This window comes from Chelonia mydas, chromosome 3 (genome assembly GCF_015237465.2).
Source record: "Chelonia mydas isolate rCheMyd1 chromosome 3, rCheMyd1.pri.v2, whole genome shotgun sequence".
Taxonomy (NCBI): Eukaryota; Metazoa; Chordata; order Testudines; family Cheloniidae; genus Chelonia; species Chelonia mydas.
In genome coordinates this window covers 91166834-91182969 of record NC_057851.1, presented here as the reverse complement: position 1 = coordinate 91182969, position 16136 = coordinate 91166834, and the positions used below count along the sequence as shown (strand labels likewise).

At 39.0% G+C, this 16136-nt stretch overlaps 1 protein-coding gene across 1 annotated transcript in view; it reads right to left on the bottom strand.

Annotated features, from left to right (window-relative positions):
* Window positions 1-14116: 14116 nt before the first annotated feature.
* The window catches only part of CLVS2 (clavesin 2), a 62083-nt gene continuing 60063 nt past the window's right edge, over window positions 14117-16136 (bottom strand). Inside the window, exon 5 of the mRNA XM_007066196.3 lies at window positions 14117-15348. Coding sequence (XP_007066258.1) covers window positions 15261-15348 — 88 coding nt within the window. The 3' untranslated portion in view covers window positions 14117-15260. The remainder of the gene's footprint in view (window positions 15349-16136) is intronic.

Below are 16136 nucleotides of genomic sequence, written 5' to 3'. Positions count from 1 at the left end.
GCAGGATGGGAGGAAATATTTTGTTCCACTTTTTGAAAATAACATGTAAACATTTAAAATTAATTTAAAGTTTAAAATTTTTTAAAGGTAACATTTTCTTCACTTCTCTATTCCTCACATATGGCTTATAAGCTGGATCACCTCTCCTGTTACACCTCTTTCTAATATTGTCTTTCTTCTCTGCCCTTCTGCCCCTCAACTTTGCCCATTTCCAGCAACTTCTTATAGGAGGGTGAAATGTTTTCAAAACGTTCGGTATTAATGAAGGCCCAATCAGTTGCTTATACAACCCCAAAGGAGGTTCGGTTGCGCTAGAGGAGCTGCTGAAGTGAAGTGCCCACCACACCACCAGAGGGACCTGGCTAGGAGCAGGTTGGGGGAAGCTGAGGGTGAGCTCAAGTGATGAGAGAAGTATCTAGTTAGATGCAAAGGAAGGCTGGAGGTAGAATTAGAGACCAAGAAGGAAGACAAAACCTCTTAACCTTGTTCAAATGTACCTATCAATAATTAGTAGTAAAACCCTAAAGCCTGGGAATGGAAGGAAGCTCGAGGGCTCAAGCTCCTCCCTTCTCTCCTGAGCCAGACACCTCCTGGTGATCCCCATGTGGAGAACTATGTTGCCATAAGGTAGTCACGTTCCATCAAACACAGGCTGGCTGAAATATGGTACTCACTGCCAGGAGACATCATGGAGGTAAATCAGCACAAGGAAGGTTGATCAAATTTATAAAGAAGAAGGTGCAATCACCAACTAGGCTTTTTAGTAGGTTGACTTCAATATAAGATGGTAGTAAATGAACTGATTATTTTTTCTAGGGCTAATATGTCAGTCAGTGAGAGACCCTATGGAGTCTCTTCACTTAAACGTACCTCACAAAAGGCAAAGTTTATAAAAAAGAGGTCTGGGGGGCTCAAGCCCAAATCAGAGTTATGCTTTGCCTGGCCTCCTTGGTCCCTCATTGTTTGAGAACTTCGTTGCCGACACTTCCTCCCATTAAAGAGGCCCCATTGCATCCACCTCAATTGATGTAAACACTGTTCTATAAATATGCAGTGGTGAAATGCAACGGGCAGTTATCCCGCCCAGTTATATAGCATTCAGCTCATGCATGCCAGTTCCTGCTGGTCATTTGTAATCAGCAACCTATTATTTCAGCCCAAAGTGAGAGCAATCATGTTATTAATGTTTATTTCTTGCTTAAGGGAAAATAATGAGAAGGTAAAATTATATTTTCTAGGGGAAAATATTCAAGCTAAACTACGCTATTTGCATTTTATTATCTTTGCGGAGGTGTAAAATTTCTGTCAACCTGGATTTTATGTTACACTGATAAGGTGCTTCCAGGGAAAGGAAACTAGATAGAAAATTGGCATTGTTATGCATTTCTGAGATGCTCACATTTAATCCTTTCAAACAGCTGAACTTTGAATAATACAGTCAAAATGATTTTCAGAGTCTGCTAGATTACATAAATGCCATTCCATGAGTTATGCAAAAGTGGAGGAAGGGACCCACCTTCTTCACCCCATCCACACCCCAAATGAAACAAGAAAAAAAAATCACAGAGAGGCAGCTCAATTTCACTGGAGAGTGAAGCAATTCCTATTATATTATCTTCAGAGCTAATTATTTCCTTCCATACTGCAGCACAAAGGGGGCCAATGAAGAAGAATTAAAGGGCAGAATGGCCCTGAAACCAGCAGAAGAGAAGGAACAATGACTGCAGCATATTCCCCCTTTCCTTGCAAGTCCACAGAATACCATCCACAAGAAATGAACGTGTCTACAGATTTGAGAAGAGGCTGCTATCCCTTTTCCACAGCATACTGATTCCAAGCCTAACTGACTTACATAAACTCCTAGCAGCTTTCACTACCCCTCCATGTCTTCTACTATCCTAACTTCCGGGATTTGAAGATCATGACGCTTGAAGGAGGCTGCAAACCTCATTTCTTGAAGTGAGAGTGGATTGGAAACCCCGCAACAGTCTCCTTGCAAAGCTTTCCCAAACACTTTCACCCCTCCTGTAGGGTTACTCTAAGGCTAGGTTTAGTCAATAAATGCTGTGGGGTTCTTTAGAAGGAAAAGCATGACATGAACATAAGCTGCTATTAGGTTTGAGAGTGCCTATGCACCTGGAATTTGTATGGTTAAAAGTAAAATCATCTTTATGTTACTGAATAGGGCATGGACAAAGGCTATGATTTTTAAAGGATAAGAAAAGAAAGCAACATCTCTAAGAAATGCAGAGTGCAGGCAGGAAAAAGCAAACACAAAATGTGTTCTTAGTTTTTCCCCCCTGATTCTTTGTGGAAACATGCTGCTCACTCTTTATTTCTTCTTTAGGCCTTTGTAATATGACCATTAAGTGGACCTAATAATAATGTAAAACCCTTATGGGCAAAAAATTTCCAGCTGATAGACCAATACACAGGAGAGTTTCTCTGCTGTAGGTAATACTTTGTTATCTAGATCACTTCAAGCTGTCAGACTGTTCTTGCTATTTCTAGTTAGCATGGCATCAGCGGCAAAAGTGTGATATAACATACAAAAAAACCCAAGGGAAACACAATGCTTTGGTATCACCAGCATTTTCATCTGGCATAATTTTAAAACTTTGTAAAATGCTTTCTTATATGTGACTATCCACTAACAATGGAAATAAAAAATTGTTGACACTTATATTGGTTGAGTGGGTTAACCATGCAAGGGTTTCTGGGATGGTTCTCAGGACCAGAGCTCAGAAAAAGTGAACTGCTCCCCATTCTCACTGCTTCAGGACAGGGGAGAGGGAAAAGCAGAAGGAGTTTCCCACTCTGAGAACTTTTTGTAGATCGAGGCAATAGGCCAGTGACTGGCAGTGCCCTGACAGAATGAGATGAAGGTGGTGGTCACTCAGCATTCCTGAAGGTTGTAGTAAAAGGTAGTGGGAAAGTTGCCCCTCCCCAGATAAATTAGTAAACTGCCTTCTTCACAGCCATGGGTGAAGTCTGGCTTGGGAATCATTACAAAAGTGATAGAAAATAAGACAGAAAATATCATACTGCCTCTATATAAATCTATTGTATACCCACATCTTGCATACTGCATGCAGATGTGGTCGATCCATCTCAAAAAAGATATTTTGGAATTGGAAATGGTTCAGAAAAGGGCAACAAACATGGCTAGGGGTATGGAACGGCTGCCATATGAGGAGAGATTAATAAGACTGGGACTTTTCAGCTTGGAAAAGACACGACTGGGGGCGGGGGGGGAATGATAGAGGTCTATAAAATCATGACTGGTGTAGAGAAATTAAATAAGGAAGTGTTATTTACTCCTTCTCATAACACAAGAACTAGGGATCACCAATTGAAATTAATAGGCAGCAGATTTAAAACAAACAAAAAGAAGTATTTTTTCACATAGTGCACAGTCAACCTGTGGAACTTCTTGCCAGGGGATGTTGTGAAGGCCAAGACTATAACAGGGTTCAAAAAAAGAACTAGATAAGTTCATGGAGGATAGGTCCATCAGTGGCTATTAGCCAGGATGAGCAGGGATGGTGTCCCTAGCCTCTCTTTGTCAGAAGCTTGGAATGGGTGATAGAGGATGGATCACTTGATGATTACCTGTTCTGTTCATTCCCTCTGGGGCACCTGGCATTGGTCACTGTCAGAAAACAGGGTACTGGGCTAGATGGACCTTTGGTCTGACCCAGTATGGCCATTCTTATGTTCTTGTTTCATCTCTTTATCAGAGCTCTGGAGCGGTGTTTTGAGAACTTGGTTCCCTGCTCTGTCAAGCAATGTCCCTTCCCATATAAGAATCAACCAGTTTGTACATATCCTCAAGCATGCAAGCCTAGAATGTGCGTTCTATAAACATTCATGCAAACAACACTCAATTGCCCAGAATGTTTGAGAATAACAAGCACAAAAAAGGTGCAAACACAGACATAGTAAATTTGCTTTTACATTTCAATTTTTTTGAAAATTAGTGTAGGGCTTATTATCAACCACAGAAAAAAAATAATCTGATAGAAGGATGTGAGGTTAAAATGTTACTATCCAATCAAATGACTGCTTATAGCACATAAAATTACTAAGTCACCAGCGCTTCATTGGAAAATACAATTTGGTTCACTGATTTTTTTTATTTTTTTTTTAAATAGCACACAAACCAAACTTTCAGTACTAGGAAATAATCTGACGTCTCTTCTGCAAGCTTGGGGTGGGTGAGGCATCATTAAAATTACATGAAAGAAGTGCACAAGTAAATAGAGCAGAGGCTTAGGTGGATATGGGAGGAGGGACAACAACTTGTCCCATTAACTGAGGACTGATGTCCTTAAAAGATCTCCCACCTTGGCCCTCATGATGTTATCAGATGGATATTCTTTCAGGTGTCGAGCTGGCTGGCTAGCATCAGCTGTTTAAGATAATAGATGAAGGGGAAAAAAACAGTCTGGTAATCTATCCAGAGGGAAGGGGTGATTAGTCAAGGTTCAGCTACTAAAAATGCTCTAAACCAGCCAACCGTGTACAAGTATGCTGAAGAAGTATTGATGTGTTAAATTTATTTTTCTCCATAGCCCAGCATGTAGGAACTTCACTGATAATGGAACCAGCATCATCAGGTTACTCATGCAGCTGATAAGGCTAAAGTAAAGCCTTGCCTATATGAGAGAATTTTGGCAGTGCACGCATCTGCCATGCTTGTATCATGATTTATGACCTCACATAGGAGTGCTTGCCAGTACCATTGCGATTGCATTTGTTCAAAACAAGGTTCTCCACTGTAGTATCCTGGACTGTTGCAGTTCTAATGTAGGCAGGAAACACTGGTGTGGCATTGGTAATTACTCCTCCCAGTCTAGACCACAATGTTCCAGCAACCCCTTCAATGATCACTGTGGCTCCTGTACTCCTGCATGCTTTCTTCCTGTGAGCTAGTGCAGTTTGAGTCTTCACTTTTATAAGGTGCAGTACAAGCAGAATGAGGTTTTTCTTCTGTATAAAACCAAAATCTCTCTGCCATTTAATTATTTACAAAACATGTTATTTTATACATTTTAAAAAGCTATGGTAATTTATATTCTTATTTTATTAAAAAATGCTACAGTATCTCTCCCAGATGTGAGTTGCTAGTTTTACAAACTGGGCACTATGGCATAAGTACCCACAATGCACTGGGACTGAGACAGAGAAGGGAGTGCTATGGGGATGTGCTGACCAGGTCTTCAAGAGCCAGGATGGCTGGTGTGAACACAAGGTCCACCATTACAACCTACTATGGTTGTAACTTGTAGCGGTATAATTCTCTATGATAGGCAAAACCCCTCAGTGTTGGCCTAATTCTGCTACCACTGAAGTTAATGGAAGCAGAATTAGGCCAACACTGAGCCCTTTTGAAAATTCCATCCTCTATGTCTAGTGATACAGTGAATCACTGGAACAGTGATTGTATATGCATTCCAGATAGAACAATGACTGAGCTTGTGGAAATTGTAAAATATATTTCTCTGGAAGGGTAATGAGGATGTTATAATTTTTTTTTTAAAGTAACCAGGCAATCAGAACTGACCCTTGGAAATTGTACCTTATCAACATTTAAACAAGAAATGCTGCTGAAGCTCATCATTAAATATAGGATATGGTTGAGCTTACAGTCACAATGTAAAATTGCAAAGAGTAGCTTTTTGATCTGTGTGTGGTAAAAACCTAGATAAAAGAAATTGTTAAAAAAAATTGATTAGATATCCATAAGCTTCAAGGGAAGAGGATTGCAAAAGTGACATGAGATAAATGCTTGAAGTCATCAGCCAAAAACATGACTACATCTTAAAAAATCAGCCATCACTAGCACCCTGGAATCTGGGACGAATCAAGAGGATCTGGAGTGATGATGTTGTTGTGCCAACACTGTTTCAACCTCCTCACTACTGCTATGTTGTGACTGCCTTTTCATAGGAACAGTATCATTGTCTTGGAGAAGCTGACTTCAGTGGAGTTATTCTAGGTTTAAAGTGGGGTCACATCAAACTCCGCCCTTCCTGGCTCTCCTACCCAGATGTAACGCCAATAAATGTGAGAGGAAGATAAGATACGGTACACAGCAGCGAAGTAGGAAGGAGCAGCTTGAGAGATGCAGGAGCTAGTTCTATTGACAAGCATGACCTATTCCTCGGATACATTTCCTGGCATTCTTCATCTGTGCATATACTGATGACCAGATTGCACACTTTTCCAATAAGTGTCAGCACATAACAGTATTGTGAATGTGAAAATGTGCCACCTCTCCAACACCTACTATTGAATTGTTAAAGTGTCATCCAATATCACCAGAGTTAACACAAATGTTGATTTTTCCACTCAATTATATCTCCTTGTTCTTAACTTAAGTCAGTTACAACCCATTCAAGCAAAGTATTTCCTCCTCACACATTTTAGCACAAGCAGGCTGACAAACACCCTTGTGTACAAACAAAAATATATGTATTTTAATTTTCATTTGGTCATATTTTATTTAACAGAATGTCATTCTTCCTTAGTAACCAACAATGATTTAAAGGCGTTCGCTTGCCAAAGTAGCCCACTGATCACAGAGAACTGATGATATTTAAATATACAATATAAACAGTGACAATGTTTCACAAAATTGTTAAATCTGCAGATTATAGGGCGGAACACAACAGATTAAAAAACAAACTATGTTATTACTGCCCAGGAATGAAATTCAAACCGGAGGACCACTTGTGAAAAGAATTTTTACTGAAAATATATAGAGAACATGATCGATAGTTTTGTCTTGGCATTACAAGTTTCAGACCCCCCCTGAGTCCTAATAGTTCTAGGCTATGAAATAAAAAACAAAGTTATCCCGAGGATACAAGCACTATTTGTAAATTAGTTCTGTAATTTGTATATTTGATATGATGCTGATGCATATTTTCTATACTGCTCCAAAGTAGATTGTTACATGAGAAAAATGTATTTAGTGGTTACTACTACTTGAGAAGTACAGAACACGAGAGCCTTAGTGACCCCTAGCCGGAACCTTACCTGTATTCCTCTGTGGATGAGGTCAGCTATTGTTATAAACTTACCAGTTCACCCTGTTACCATAGATTTATATAAGGGAAACATTTAAAATAGTTCTCAAAACTATTGTCTGCACATCACCAGTGGACTATGGAGCCCTGTTCCTCAGTGATTCACTCAATGAAATATTTTGAGAACCCAAGATGGTATAGGGATGGGAGGGGGCAGGAATGAGAAAAGTTGCAGTCCTGGGAAAGGATCGCAGGATCTCTTTTGCAATATGGTCTACAGAATGAAAAAACTGGAGGAGAACCAATTTAAAAGAAGCACTATCAACCTGAAATCTAGTCAGCTGCAAAAAGAGAAGCAGTTTCAGGTACTACACCTGTCTCTGAATCCCCTTGCCAATGTTTGTGGTTTTGCAAATGCTTTCCTATTTAAAATATATATTTTTTCCCCTGTTGCTCTGTGACAGACCCAAAGAAATCTCATGAAAAACCACATATAGGGGAAAACAGTGAGTGATTATATAAGAACGTTGTCACAGGTACGAAGCAAACGAGTTCTGAAGCTGAAGAGAAGAGGGAAAGCCCTGATTTCAATTATAGTAATCTTCGGTGTTACTTGCAACAGTAATAGGTAATACTTTTACAGACAGAAGTGTGATGTTCAAAGTTGTTAGTGTTCCTTTAAGTCATCTAGCATCTGAGTGACTAATATCTATCATCATCATTAAGCCTGGTAGTACTCTTTTTTTTTTTTTTAACATAATTTCAATGGATAATATTGATGTTTATTTTTAAAGATTTTTATCAAATAAAATTTTCATAATTGTGGGACATTGGAGGAGGGGGGAAGACAATTATTTAATGACACTAAATGTTGAGATTCAACAATTTAAAGCTTTATAACCCATTAAAACACAAATTGTCAACATCAACTGTCAAAATATACAACAAATACTACCTTTTTTACTATTCAATCACTAATCCATTTGAAACAAGCCTAAATCAGGCATCTAAAAATCACTGGATTTTTGTTCCTAAATAAGTTCTCAAGTACCATTTTTCTTATTTTGCCTATTTGTAGATTTCAATGATCATCAATCGAATTATTTTTCATGTTTGTGTGCGCACAGTGAAATCAACTTTACGGACACTTACTGATAAAAATCTAATCCTTCCAAGCCCAATTAACATCACTTGCAGAACTGCTTAATACCGGAGACAGATCAACTATAGCTTCCTAAGAGCTCGAGCATCTTTCTAAGTGTTTAAGGATAATTCCCACCCCATATATATTTGCAGCCTTTTAAACAGGGAAGGCCCAGGTACTGATTTCAGAACAGGCTGGACTATCATCTGGTACTGCAGAAGGACCAACCCGTACAAAATAAGCACTGTGGCAAGGAGTTTCAAAACACATCCCTTCTTCCCCTGCCTGGAAGAACTCATGCAAAAGAGATCTCCAACTCTCTTGTTCCACTACAAGAGAATCTCAGGCCTGGTTGTTTGTCCTGCTACAAATGACTGCATAGGCTGCTGGGAAATATTCCAGCAGAAATAGAGAGAAGAGATGAGATAAGAAAAAAGACTCAGACTGGCATATGGGTCAAGGTTAAAAATAAGATATTGTGTTAGAGTGAGGAGAAAACATTTCCCCTCCCTCCTGACCACTGCTGTGCAGCATACTAAGTAAAAGGAAGGCCTCTCTCACCATCACACTAGGGTTGTTGGGGCAGCCCTTCCATTTCCTAATTTGCCATTCTTTTTGCAGGGCACCTGGCTTTTCTTTTTCTCAATGGTACTTTGTCTTTTTGCCGCCTCTTTGCCTCATGACCTCTGAAATGGAGCTGTCAACCAGCGAGGGCACAATACTTACTCCCCTAGGTCTTTGATGTTTAGTCAGTCAGGGACCTGTCTACTTCGTGAGATACACTGACCCCTAAAGTCATACTGAAGAGCTCATTTACTCTATATAGTGACTGAGATGGGAAGAGTCACCAAGCCTAAATGCTTGAGAAAAGAATGGATGCTGAATTGGGTTCCAGGTTCCTAGGGCCTGTACAAAGTGGGAATTTTCCCCTTGAGAGAAGGAATATAAACGCCCTTTGCAGTTGTGGACCCTTTAACCATCACATAGCATCCACAGGCCATCAGTCATTGCAACACAATTTCATATTTTGTACTGTAATTAAAGCCATCTTGTGAAGCTTCAGGAAACTCCATCAGTACCAAACAGAGCAAAAACGGAACTCTGCTAGTCCAGAAACATGGGCAAAGGGCACAAGAAAAGCTATATTCTATTTACTGGAAGCGATAATCCTTCAGACAAAATGTTTCTTTACAGCATTTTGACATCCATCTTGCTGTAAGTTTGGGACTGCTGCTATTTTAATTTGAATATATTTATTTTATCTTTTTGTATTACCTTTTCTCCTGCTTTTTCTCTTTATTTTTTTTTTATTATTAACCAAGGGACCTTGCATTTGGGCAATACCGAGCGTTGTTCATGGTGCAACAACTTCTCTTTGGAAATGTAACAGCATTTCCAAACCAAAATAGACACCTTATTAACCTGTCATTTGTTTTCTGTTCAAATGCTATCATCTACTTCTGAGTTAACAGCACATTGTTTGTCACAACTTTTTGGAGAAGTCTTTTTGTGAATGAATGGCACTGAATCTTTCTGATTCATGTGCTTTTTTGATCTGTTTTGGCACCAAACCAATACAGTAGTTATATGCCCTCCCAGTCATTGGGTCAAGCAAGTAGTTGGCTTGGTGGAAGGACTCTCATAGGCAAAATACTTTGGCCTCATTTTAAACCAGTTTGTTGTGCTGTATTATTAAAAACTAAAGTCAAATCCCTCCCTGCCGCTCCATGAGCTCACTTTTCGAAATTTCCTTGCTTGTTTGTAATTGTTCCGTCCCATTCAAAGTCAGCATTAACAACTCAGGTGGCAAATCATTCAAAAGAGTGGACAGCCACCACAACATAAAATTATTCTGAATGTCGGTGTAGAACCTTTATTCCATTATTATCCTCCCAAACATCATTTGGTATAAATTTAACCAATTTATTCACAAGGAACAAGTAGCACTGAGGCATGAAAGAAAAAGTAATGAGAGTTTGTGAGCTGTGATTCGACCATACATCAACAACTGCCATACCATGGAAAAGATAAAAATGACAAAACTGGATGCTGGGCTATATGATAATCATCCAACCAGGGACCAATATCGTTTTGTGGTTTTAAACCCCTATGTGGAAAAATTGGTCAGGATCTCAGAAACTGATATGGACATGTTCTCAGAGAATTAAGATATGAAAACCTGGCTGAAAGACATCTCAACGTTAATATGTACGCTAAATTTAAATCCCAGGTACGGGCCTGTTACACGTTCTCAAGGCAATCAAGGGTTAGGGCCACAACAGTTTGTGGGAAACATTTTCTTCTTCATTTCTGCAGCAGCAAGTATATATCTATTTGTGCCCCTAATTCACCAAGGAATTTTGGAATGCAGGTCATTTCTGGGTTCGAAGGCTTTCAAGCTAGAATGTTTAGGGAATTTCTAAGGAAATTTGAGATTTAATCATCTGATAATTTTCTCAAACAAAAGAAAATAGGGACAGTTTAAATTACTGAGATATTAATGTAAGTGAGCTAAACACCCTAAAAATATCATTCCTACCATATACCAGTACCATATATATGCCTTCTCTTATGAACCGCACACGTCTAACTCTCTTTCCCATTGCCTCCCTATCTGAAAAAAAAAAGGGTATAATGATCTACTTGCCTTTGTAATGCTCTTTGAGATCTATGGATGAAACGCACTATTCTCAGTACCACAAAAATGCAGGCTAAGCTGCCAGCACAATACGATAAGCAGGATGACGTGAATACTTTTATATCATAATAAGATGCCATTCCACTCCTATGATATCAGACTAGAAGCCCTGAAATGAAGTAACTTCTCAAGGCCAACCCCATGCGTTGCTTTCCCTTATCCTTCACATAGACATCTACCTTACGGCCATCTACCCAGCACTGGTGATATCCCAACAAATCATCCCCCAAAAGCAACTGAAGGGTTTTTCTGTTTTTAAAAGGAAAATCACATCCATCTCTGATGCCTGATTTGAGGGCATTTCTTCTCCTGCTTCCCCAAACCTACCCTTTCCTGAAATGCTGAGGTGATGCCAAAACCAACAGAGCAGAAGAGGACATGCAGTCAGATGGTCTTTCTTTTTGTGAAGTGTTCCCAATCCTTTTGCATGATGGTTCTCAGAAGGTTTGGAAACCTTTTTAGTCACCATTATAGTATAGGCCTAAGTAAGAAGACTAACAAAAAAGGAAAGGTATAATTTTGTCTAGTGCTACACTTAGAATTTGTTGAGCTTGCGATTAAACAGCACAGAGGACATTTCTCCATGTAAAGCACTGAGGTAAAACAATGCTTGTAAATGTACACCACAAAAATATATATTTCCTTCAGCATGTAGACTTGATTAAACTAAAACAATGGTTTATTTCTGTGAAGAGACATAATATACTCACTGGATTCTAAAACAATTCTTTTTTATATTGTACAAGGAACTTACACTCCTTCTGGGACGTAACTGAGATAAAAACCATGTTACGTGTAATCACTTTTGGATCCGAGAAACCATGTAAATTTTGGTATTTATAAGAGGTTACTGTGACCTGATCCAATGCTCAGTGAACAAAAAGATCCCCATTGAGTTCCTTGGGTACTGGCTTAGGTCTTTTGAGCACAAAAGGTTCCATGAATTCTCAGTATTTTACAAGCATCAGTTTTACACTCAGAGACGTAGTTTAAAGGGAATTATTAGAGCCTGCTTAAGACCTGTAACTATCATTTTTAAACCATATGCCTTCTTCACTTAACCACCTGACCAGCTGCATTTAATACTGCTATCTAATTCCTTTTCCATGAAAGATTTCTTTTTTTCCTGACATTTAAGCAAAATAGCACAGAACTTGGGTTAATACTGTCCAAACAAACAAAAGCAGGAACACAAGATTCCAACCTATGTTTGAAGTTATACAACTAAAGCATTAATGGTACAGTACAAAAACGAAACATCCATCTTCCATAATCATGAAGGTAGCTGAAATTTAGACTGAAAAATGGACTGAAAACTATTTACAAATTAACCCTATTTTTAGACAAAATTGGCTTTCCTTTTGCTAAAGAATATTTTCTACATGAAGCAGAAGCTAGAAACTCCTTCTCTGTAGATGCCTACAAGTTAAGTGAAAAGCTTTGTGCAACAATTGTTTTTTTTCTTATTCACTTTCAGATTCTTATCCAGTGTCAGGAATTGCTGCTGTAACATGAAATTGCTTCTGCTAGACATAGACACCAAACAAAATGCACTGAAGCTCAATTCTTCAGTAATGAGACTCTTTCATGGAAAAGTTAGCTTGGTTCTTGGTAAAAGGATGAGTTCTCCAGTATGTAAGCACTATACTGTATCCTAGTTTTACTTTTTGGAAAGAATCTATAAATGCTCATTAAAGTAAGGACTAGATTAGGCATCAGAACACATTACATAAATTGCAGTTAAGTGCATCCTGTAAAGAATTAAAAACAAAAAACAATTAGCCAGTTGGTATAAGAAGTTTCATAAAGTTACATATTTTTCTACCATGAAGCTTCATAAAGATTTAAGAGGCAAATGATCTCATTCCTACATTTAACAGAATCTAGTGAGCCTGCACTTCAACTGGTGTAGATTAAAATCAATAGAGTTATGCTGATTTACACCAGGATCTGGCCTTGTCTCCACAAAGCTTCAACCAAGATTTGGACCATCCCTATCTTTAGTTATGATGAGACAAGGAACATTAACTCTGGGCAAAACTTTGAAACCCATATGCAGGAAAAAACTTCATTGTGAGAATTTTGCCTGAGTAGGGATTTCAAGATCAGGATTTATGTGAACATACGATTTTGCTATCCCTGAGTGCCCAGTATGTGCAGCATACATCCAAATATGGCATCTTTATGAGCCTTCGGGGTGTAAGTTGGATATATAGCATGGTGTTACTCTGGTTGTGATAGTGTAATAGCACAGAATTCATAACTTGGTTCCGTAGTCTGTTAAAAGGGTAACAACAGTAATAAATACACTTGTTTCTACCATTGAAAAAGAGGTTTCTATAAAATCTGGGAGATGGTGGATTTCAAAGGTGTGAGCACCTACAGGTCCCACAGACTTCTGTTGGAACTGTCAGGGCTCAACATTTTTGAAATTCAGGCCCTGTATATTGTTCATTTCATAACTATATTTTCAGGGTATAGTTTGTGTGTAGAAATGCAATGATTGTTCAAAGAGATTCCCGGAATATAATCACATGTTGAGGCATTAAGTGCAGACATATACCTCTCAGCAATCTTACTAATCAATCAATAAGTAAGTACTAAAGCTGTATCTCTGTTTTGCTTGTACTAGTCAGGTGACTTATGGTGGTTTCTGGGTAAAAAGAGAGGATGCCATTTTGGAAAGGGCAGGACGAACTTCTGACAATACCAACATTCATGTATCTTTATAGCTTTAGTGCTGAAAGATACAGTTCTCTTGTGGGATTTCTTACTTAAAATTCTATATTAATTCTTTGCTCTAAAGCCACTACTGGAAATGATATGTGACCTGTGAATAATATCTTTGCATTTTAAATAGAAAAGTCATTGTTGCTGTAGTGGAAGATCTTCCTTGAATCACAGACACCTCAATATTGGTGTTTCTAGGGGATCCCAAGGTTCTTCCCAGCTGTTAGGGACCAAGTAAGAATACCTTAACTGATTCTGATATGTTCCGACAGTACCCCTACTATTCAGCAGTATTGTCTTGGCTTTCCTGTGTCTTCCCATCCTTGTCTGAGTGCAGTTTTAATTTCATGGGCACATTCTTATCTTGATGCATATCAACACAACAGACATGAACCTATAGCCCCCAGATTTCAGATGACTTGGTTCAGTCCATAGTGAAACTGGTTGCTCTTATGAGGTAAGAGTATTTCTGTAATATGGCACATGTTTCATATATACAATTACACCACAACCGAAACAAAAATGTCTTTAATGTCTATGTTGAGTAGCTTGACTATGCCTCATTCATATTAATCCGTGCTTGAAGTGGGATGCTGTACATAAGATTCTACTATGTTAATGATCACAGTCTCAATATACAATCTATAATATCTCTAAGTACATTGAATAGGTATGATTTTTATAAACCCTTGATTAAATATTCTTGTCTAACAATGCCACTTTATATGTTTGTTAGAGATTGGTAAAAATATATATGTATTCAGTCACCGAGTGCACAGGGTTTCATAATTAACCCTGAGCCTGCAGCTGCAGTTCAAAATACTAGTTATTACACTGCATTGGGATGAATATTTTTTCACTCCAAGAGAGGAGAATGTTCTGGAAAAATTCTTGAAGTGAACACAATATGCAACAGAAGTGACTCCAATATGGCACACACTGAAAGCCCCAAATTAGGCAAATGAGCCAAGCAGCTTCCAAACCCCCAAACTTCTCTTGTAAACTAAACAGAACAAAAACTCACAAATCCATACAGCCAAACAACAGGGCAGGAGAGGCATTTGTTCCCTGCTCATCTGTTACCTCTTTTTCCCTATAATGCATGACTTATCCCAAGTCACCATCCAAAACCACAAGGTTACTGGTGAAATTAATTCCTGTACATAGTGTAGTAACCAGTGTGGTTTTACCTATCTCCAAGTTCTTATATTCCTCCTTATCTTTGAATGCTGCATGAGCATGACAGGGAAAAGAAAAAAAAACAGTCAATATGATAGCTGCAAGATGGCTTCCTACAGAAAGGACAAAAAACTTAATTAACCATGTGTGTGTGTTCCCTTTTTACAGTGCTTTTCACAGACAAATTTTAATAATCACTTTTCCATATTACTCGCCTACCATAACTTACAAATTCAAAGTGGAAGATTACATAATATTTACAAACAAGTTGGCACTTACAGAATAAATTCTTTTTTTTTTTTCAACCCAGGGCACCCATGTTTTAGGCAGACTAGCATAACCTGCTGCCTGATTACATTATGCTACATTAACATGAATAAATAGAATTCCAGCTGGTACATGCCTTCCCAATGGTTTGCTTGCTGCTGAAAAGCAGTACCTTCCACCCCAATTCACGTTCAATGCTCAGAAACGGTCAGTCCAGTGAAAGCAGAGGCTGCATGTTTTCCTCTTCGTTTTTATCCAGGCGTTTTGGCACCCCAGGATCTACGACTGACTGAGATCTGTAAAAGGAAAACATGTTTTGACTTTTCTTGATCGAGACAAACAAAAGTACACCAGTTCTTTCAAAGGGCTCAGAAATAATGGTACAGGCGGCATAACTATCTTATCACAGCAAGTGATCAGAAATACCCTCATGAAACAAATGCAGGGAAGGGCCAGTGCTGGTTTGCTGATGTAGGAGTAGAGAACAGAGCAACAAGGCAGGATCTCTCCCTAGCACACAATATAGTGCAAGCTGTCTACTCTGCCAGCTCATGTACCGACCTACTCCACCAAAGAGCGAGAGCCTGCTGGTAAAGGGGTGCTTCCTGCAGTCCAGCTGGCTAATGGAACACTGCAGTTGGTAGCACATTTTAGTTAGAGGCACAAGTTTCTACTACTGTTCAGAAGGGAAAAGTGCACCCGGCAGGGCATTCCACTAAGCCAGTCCCATTGAATCCTGCCATGGCCAGTAGGACTCCCAGAGCAGAGAACACATCCCTCAACCTCCATTATCAGCTTTACAGGGCTAACCAGGGAAGGATTGTAAGGCTAAAGTCACTGATAATTGTGAAGCTCTTTGAGATCCTCAGATGGAACGGAATATAAAAGTGCAAAGCTGGTGTTATAATACCCTGCTGCAGCCTTGATTAAGGGGGCAGCTTGGTAGATGGCACTTTCTAACACTACTTTCTGCAGCTCCCTGGATTGAAACCTTCCATCCATGTACTAACTAGGCTTCACCCTGCTGGGATTTTGAGACTGGACAGCATCACTTCCAGAAAAGGTCTGGCTTCCGGCCTTACAT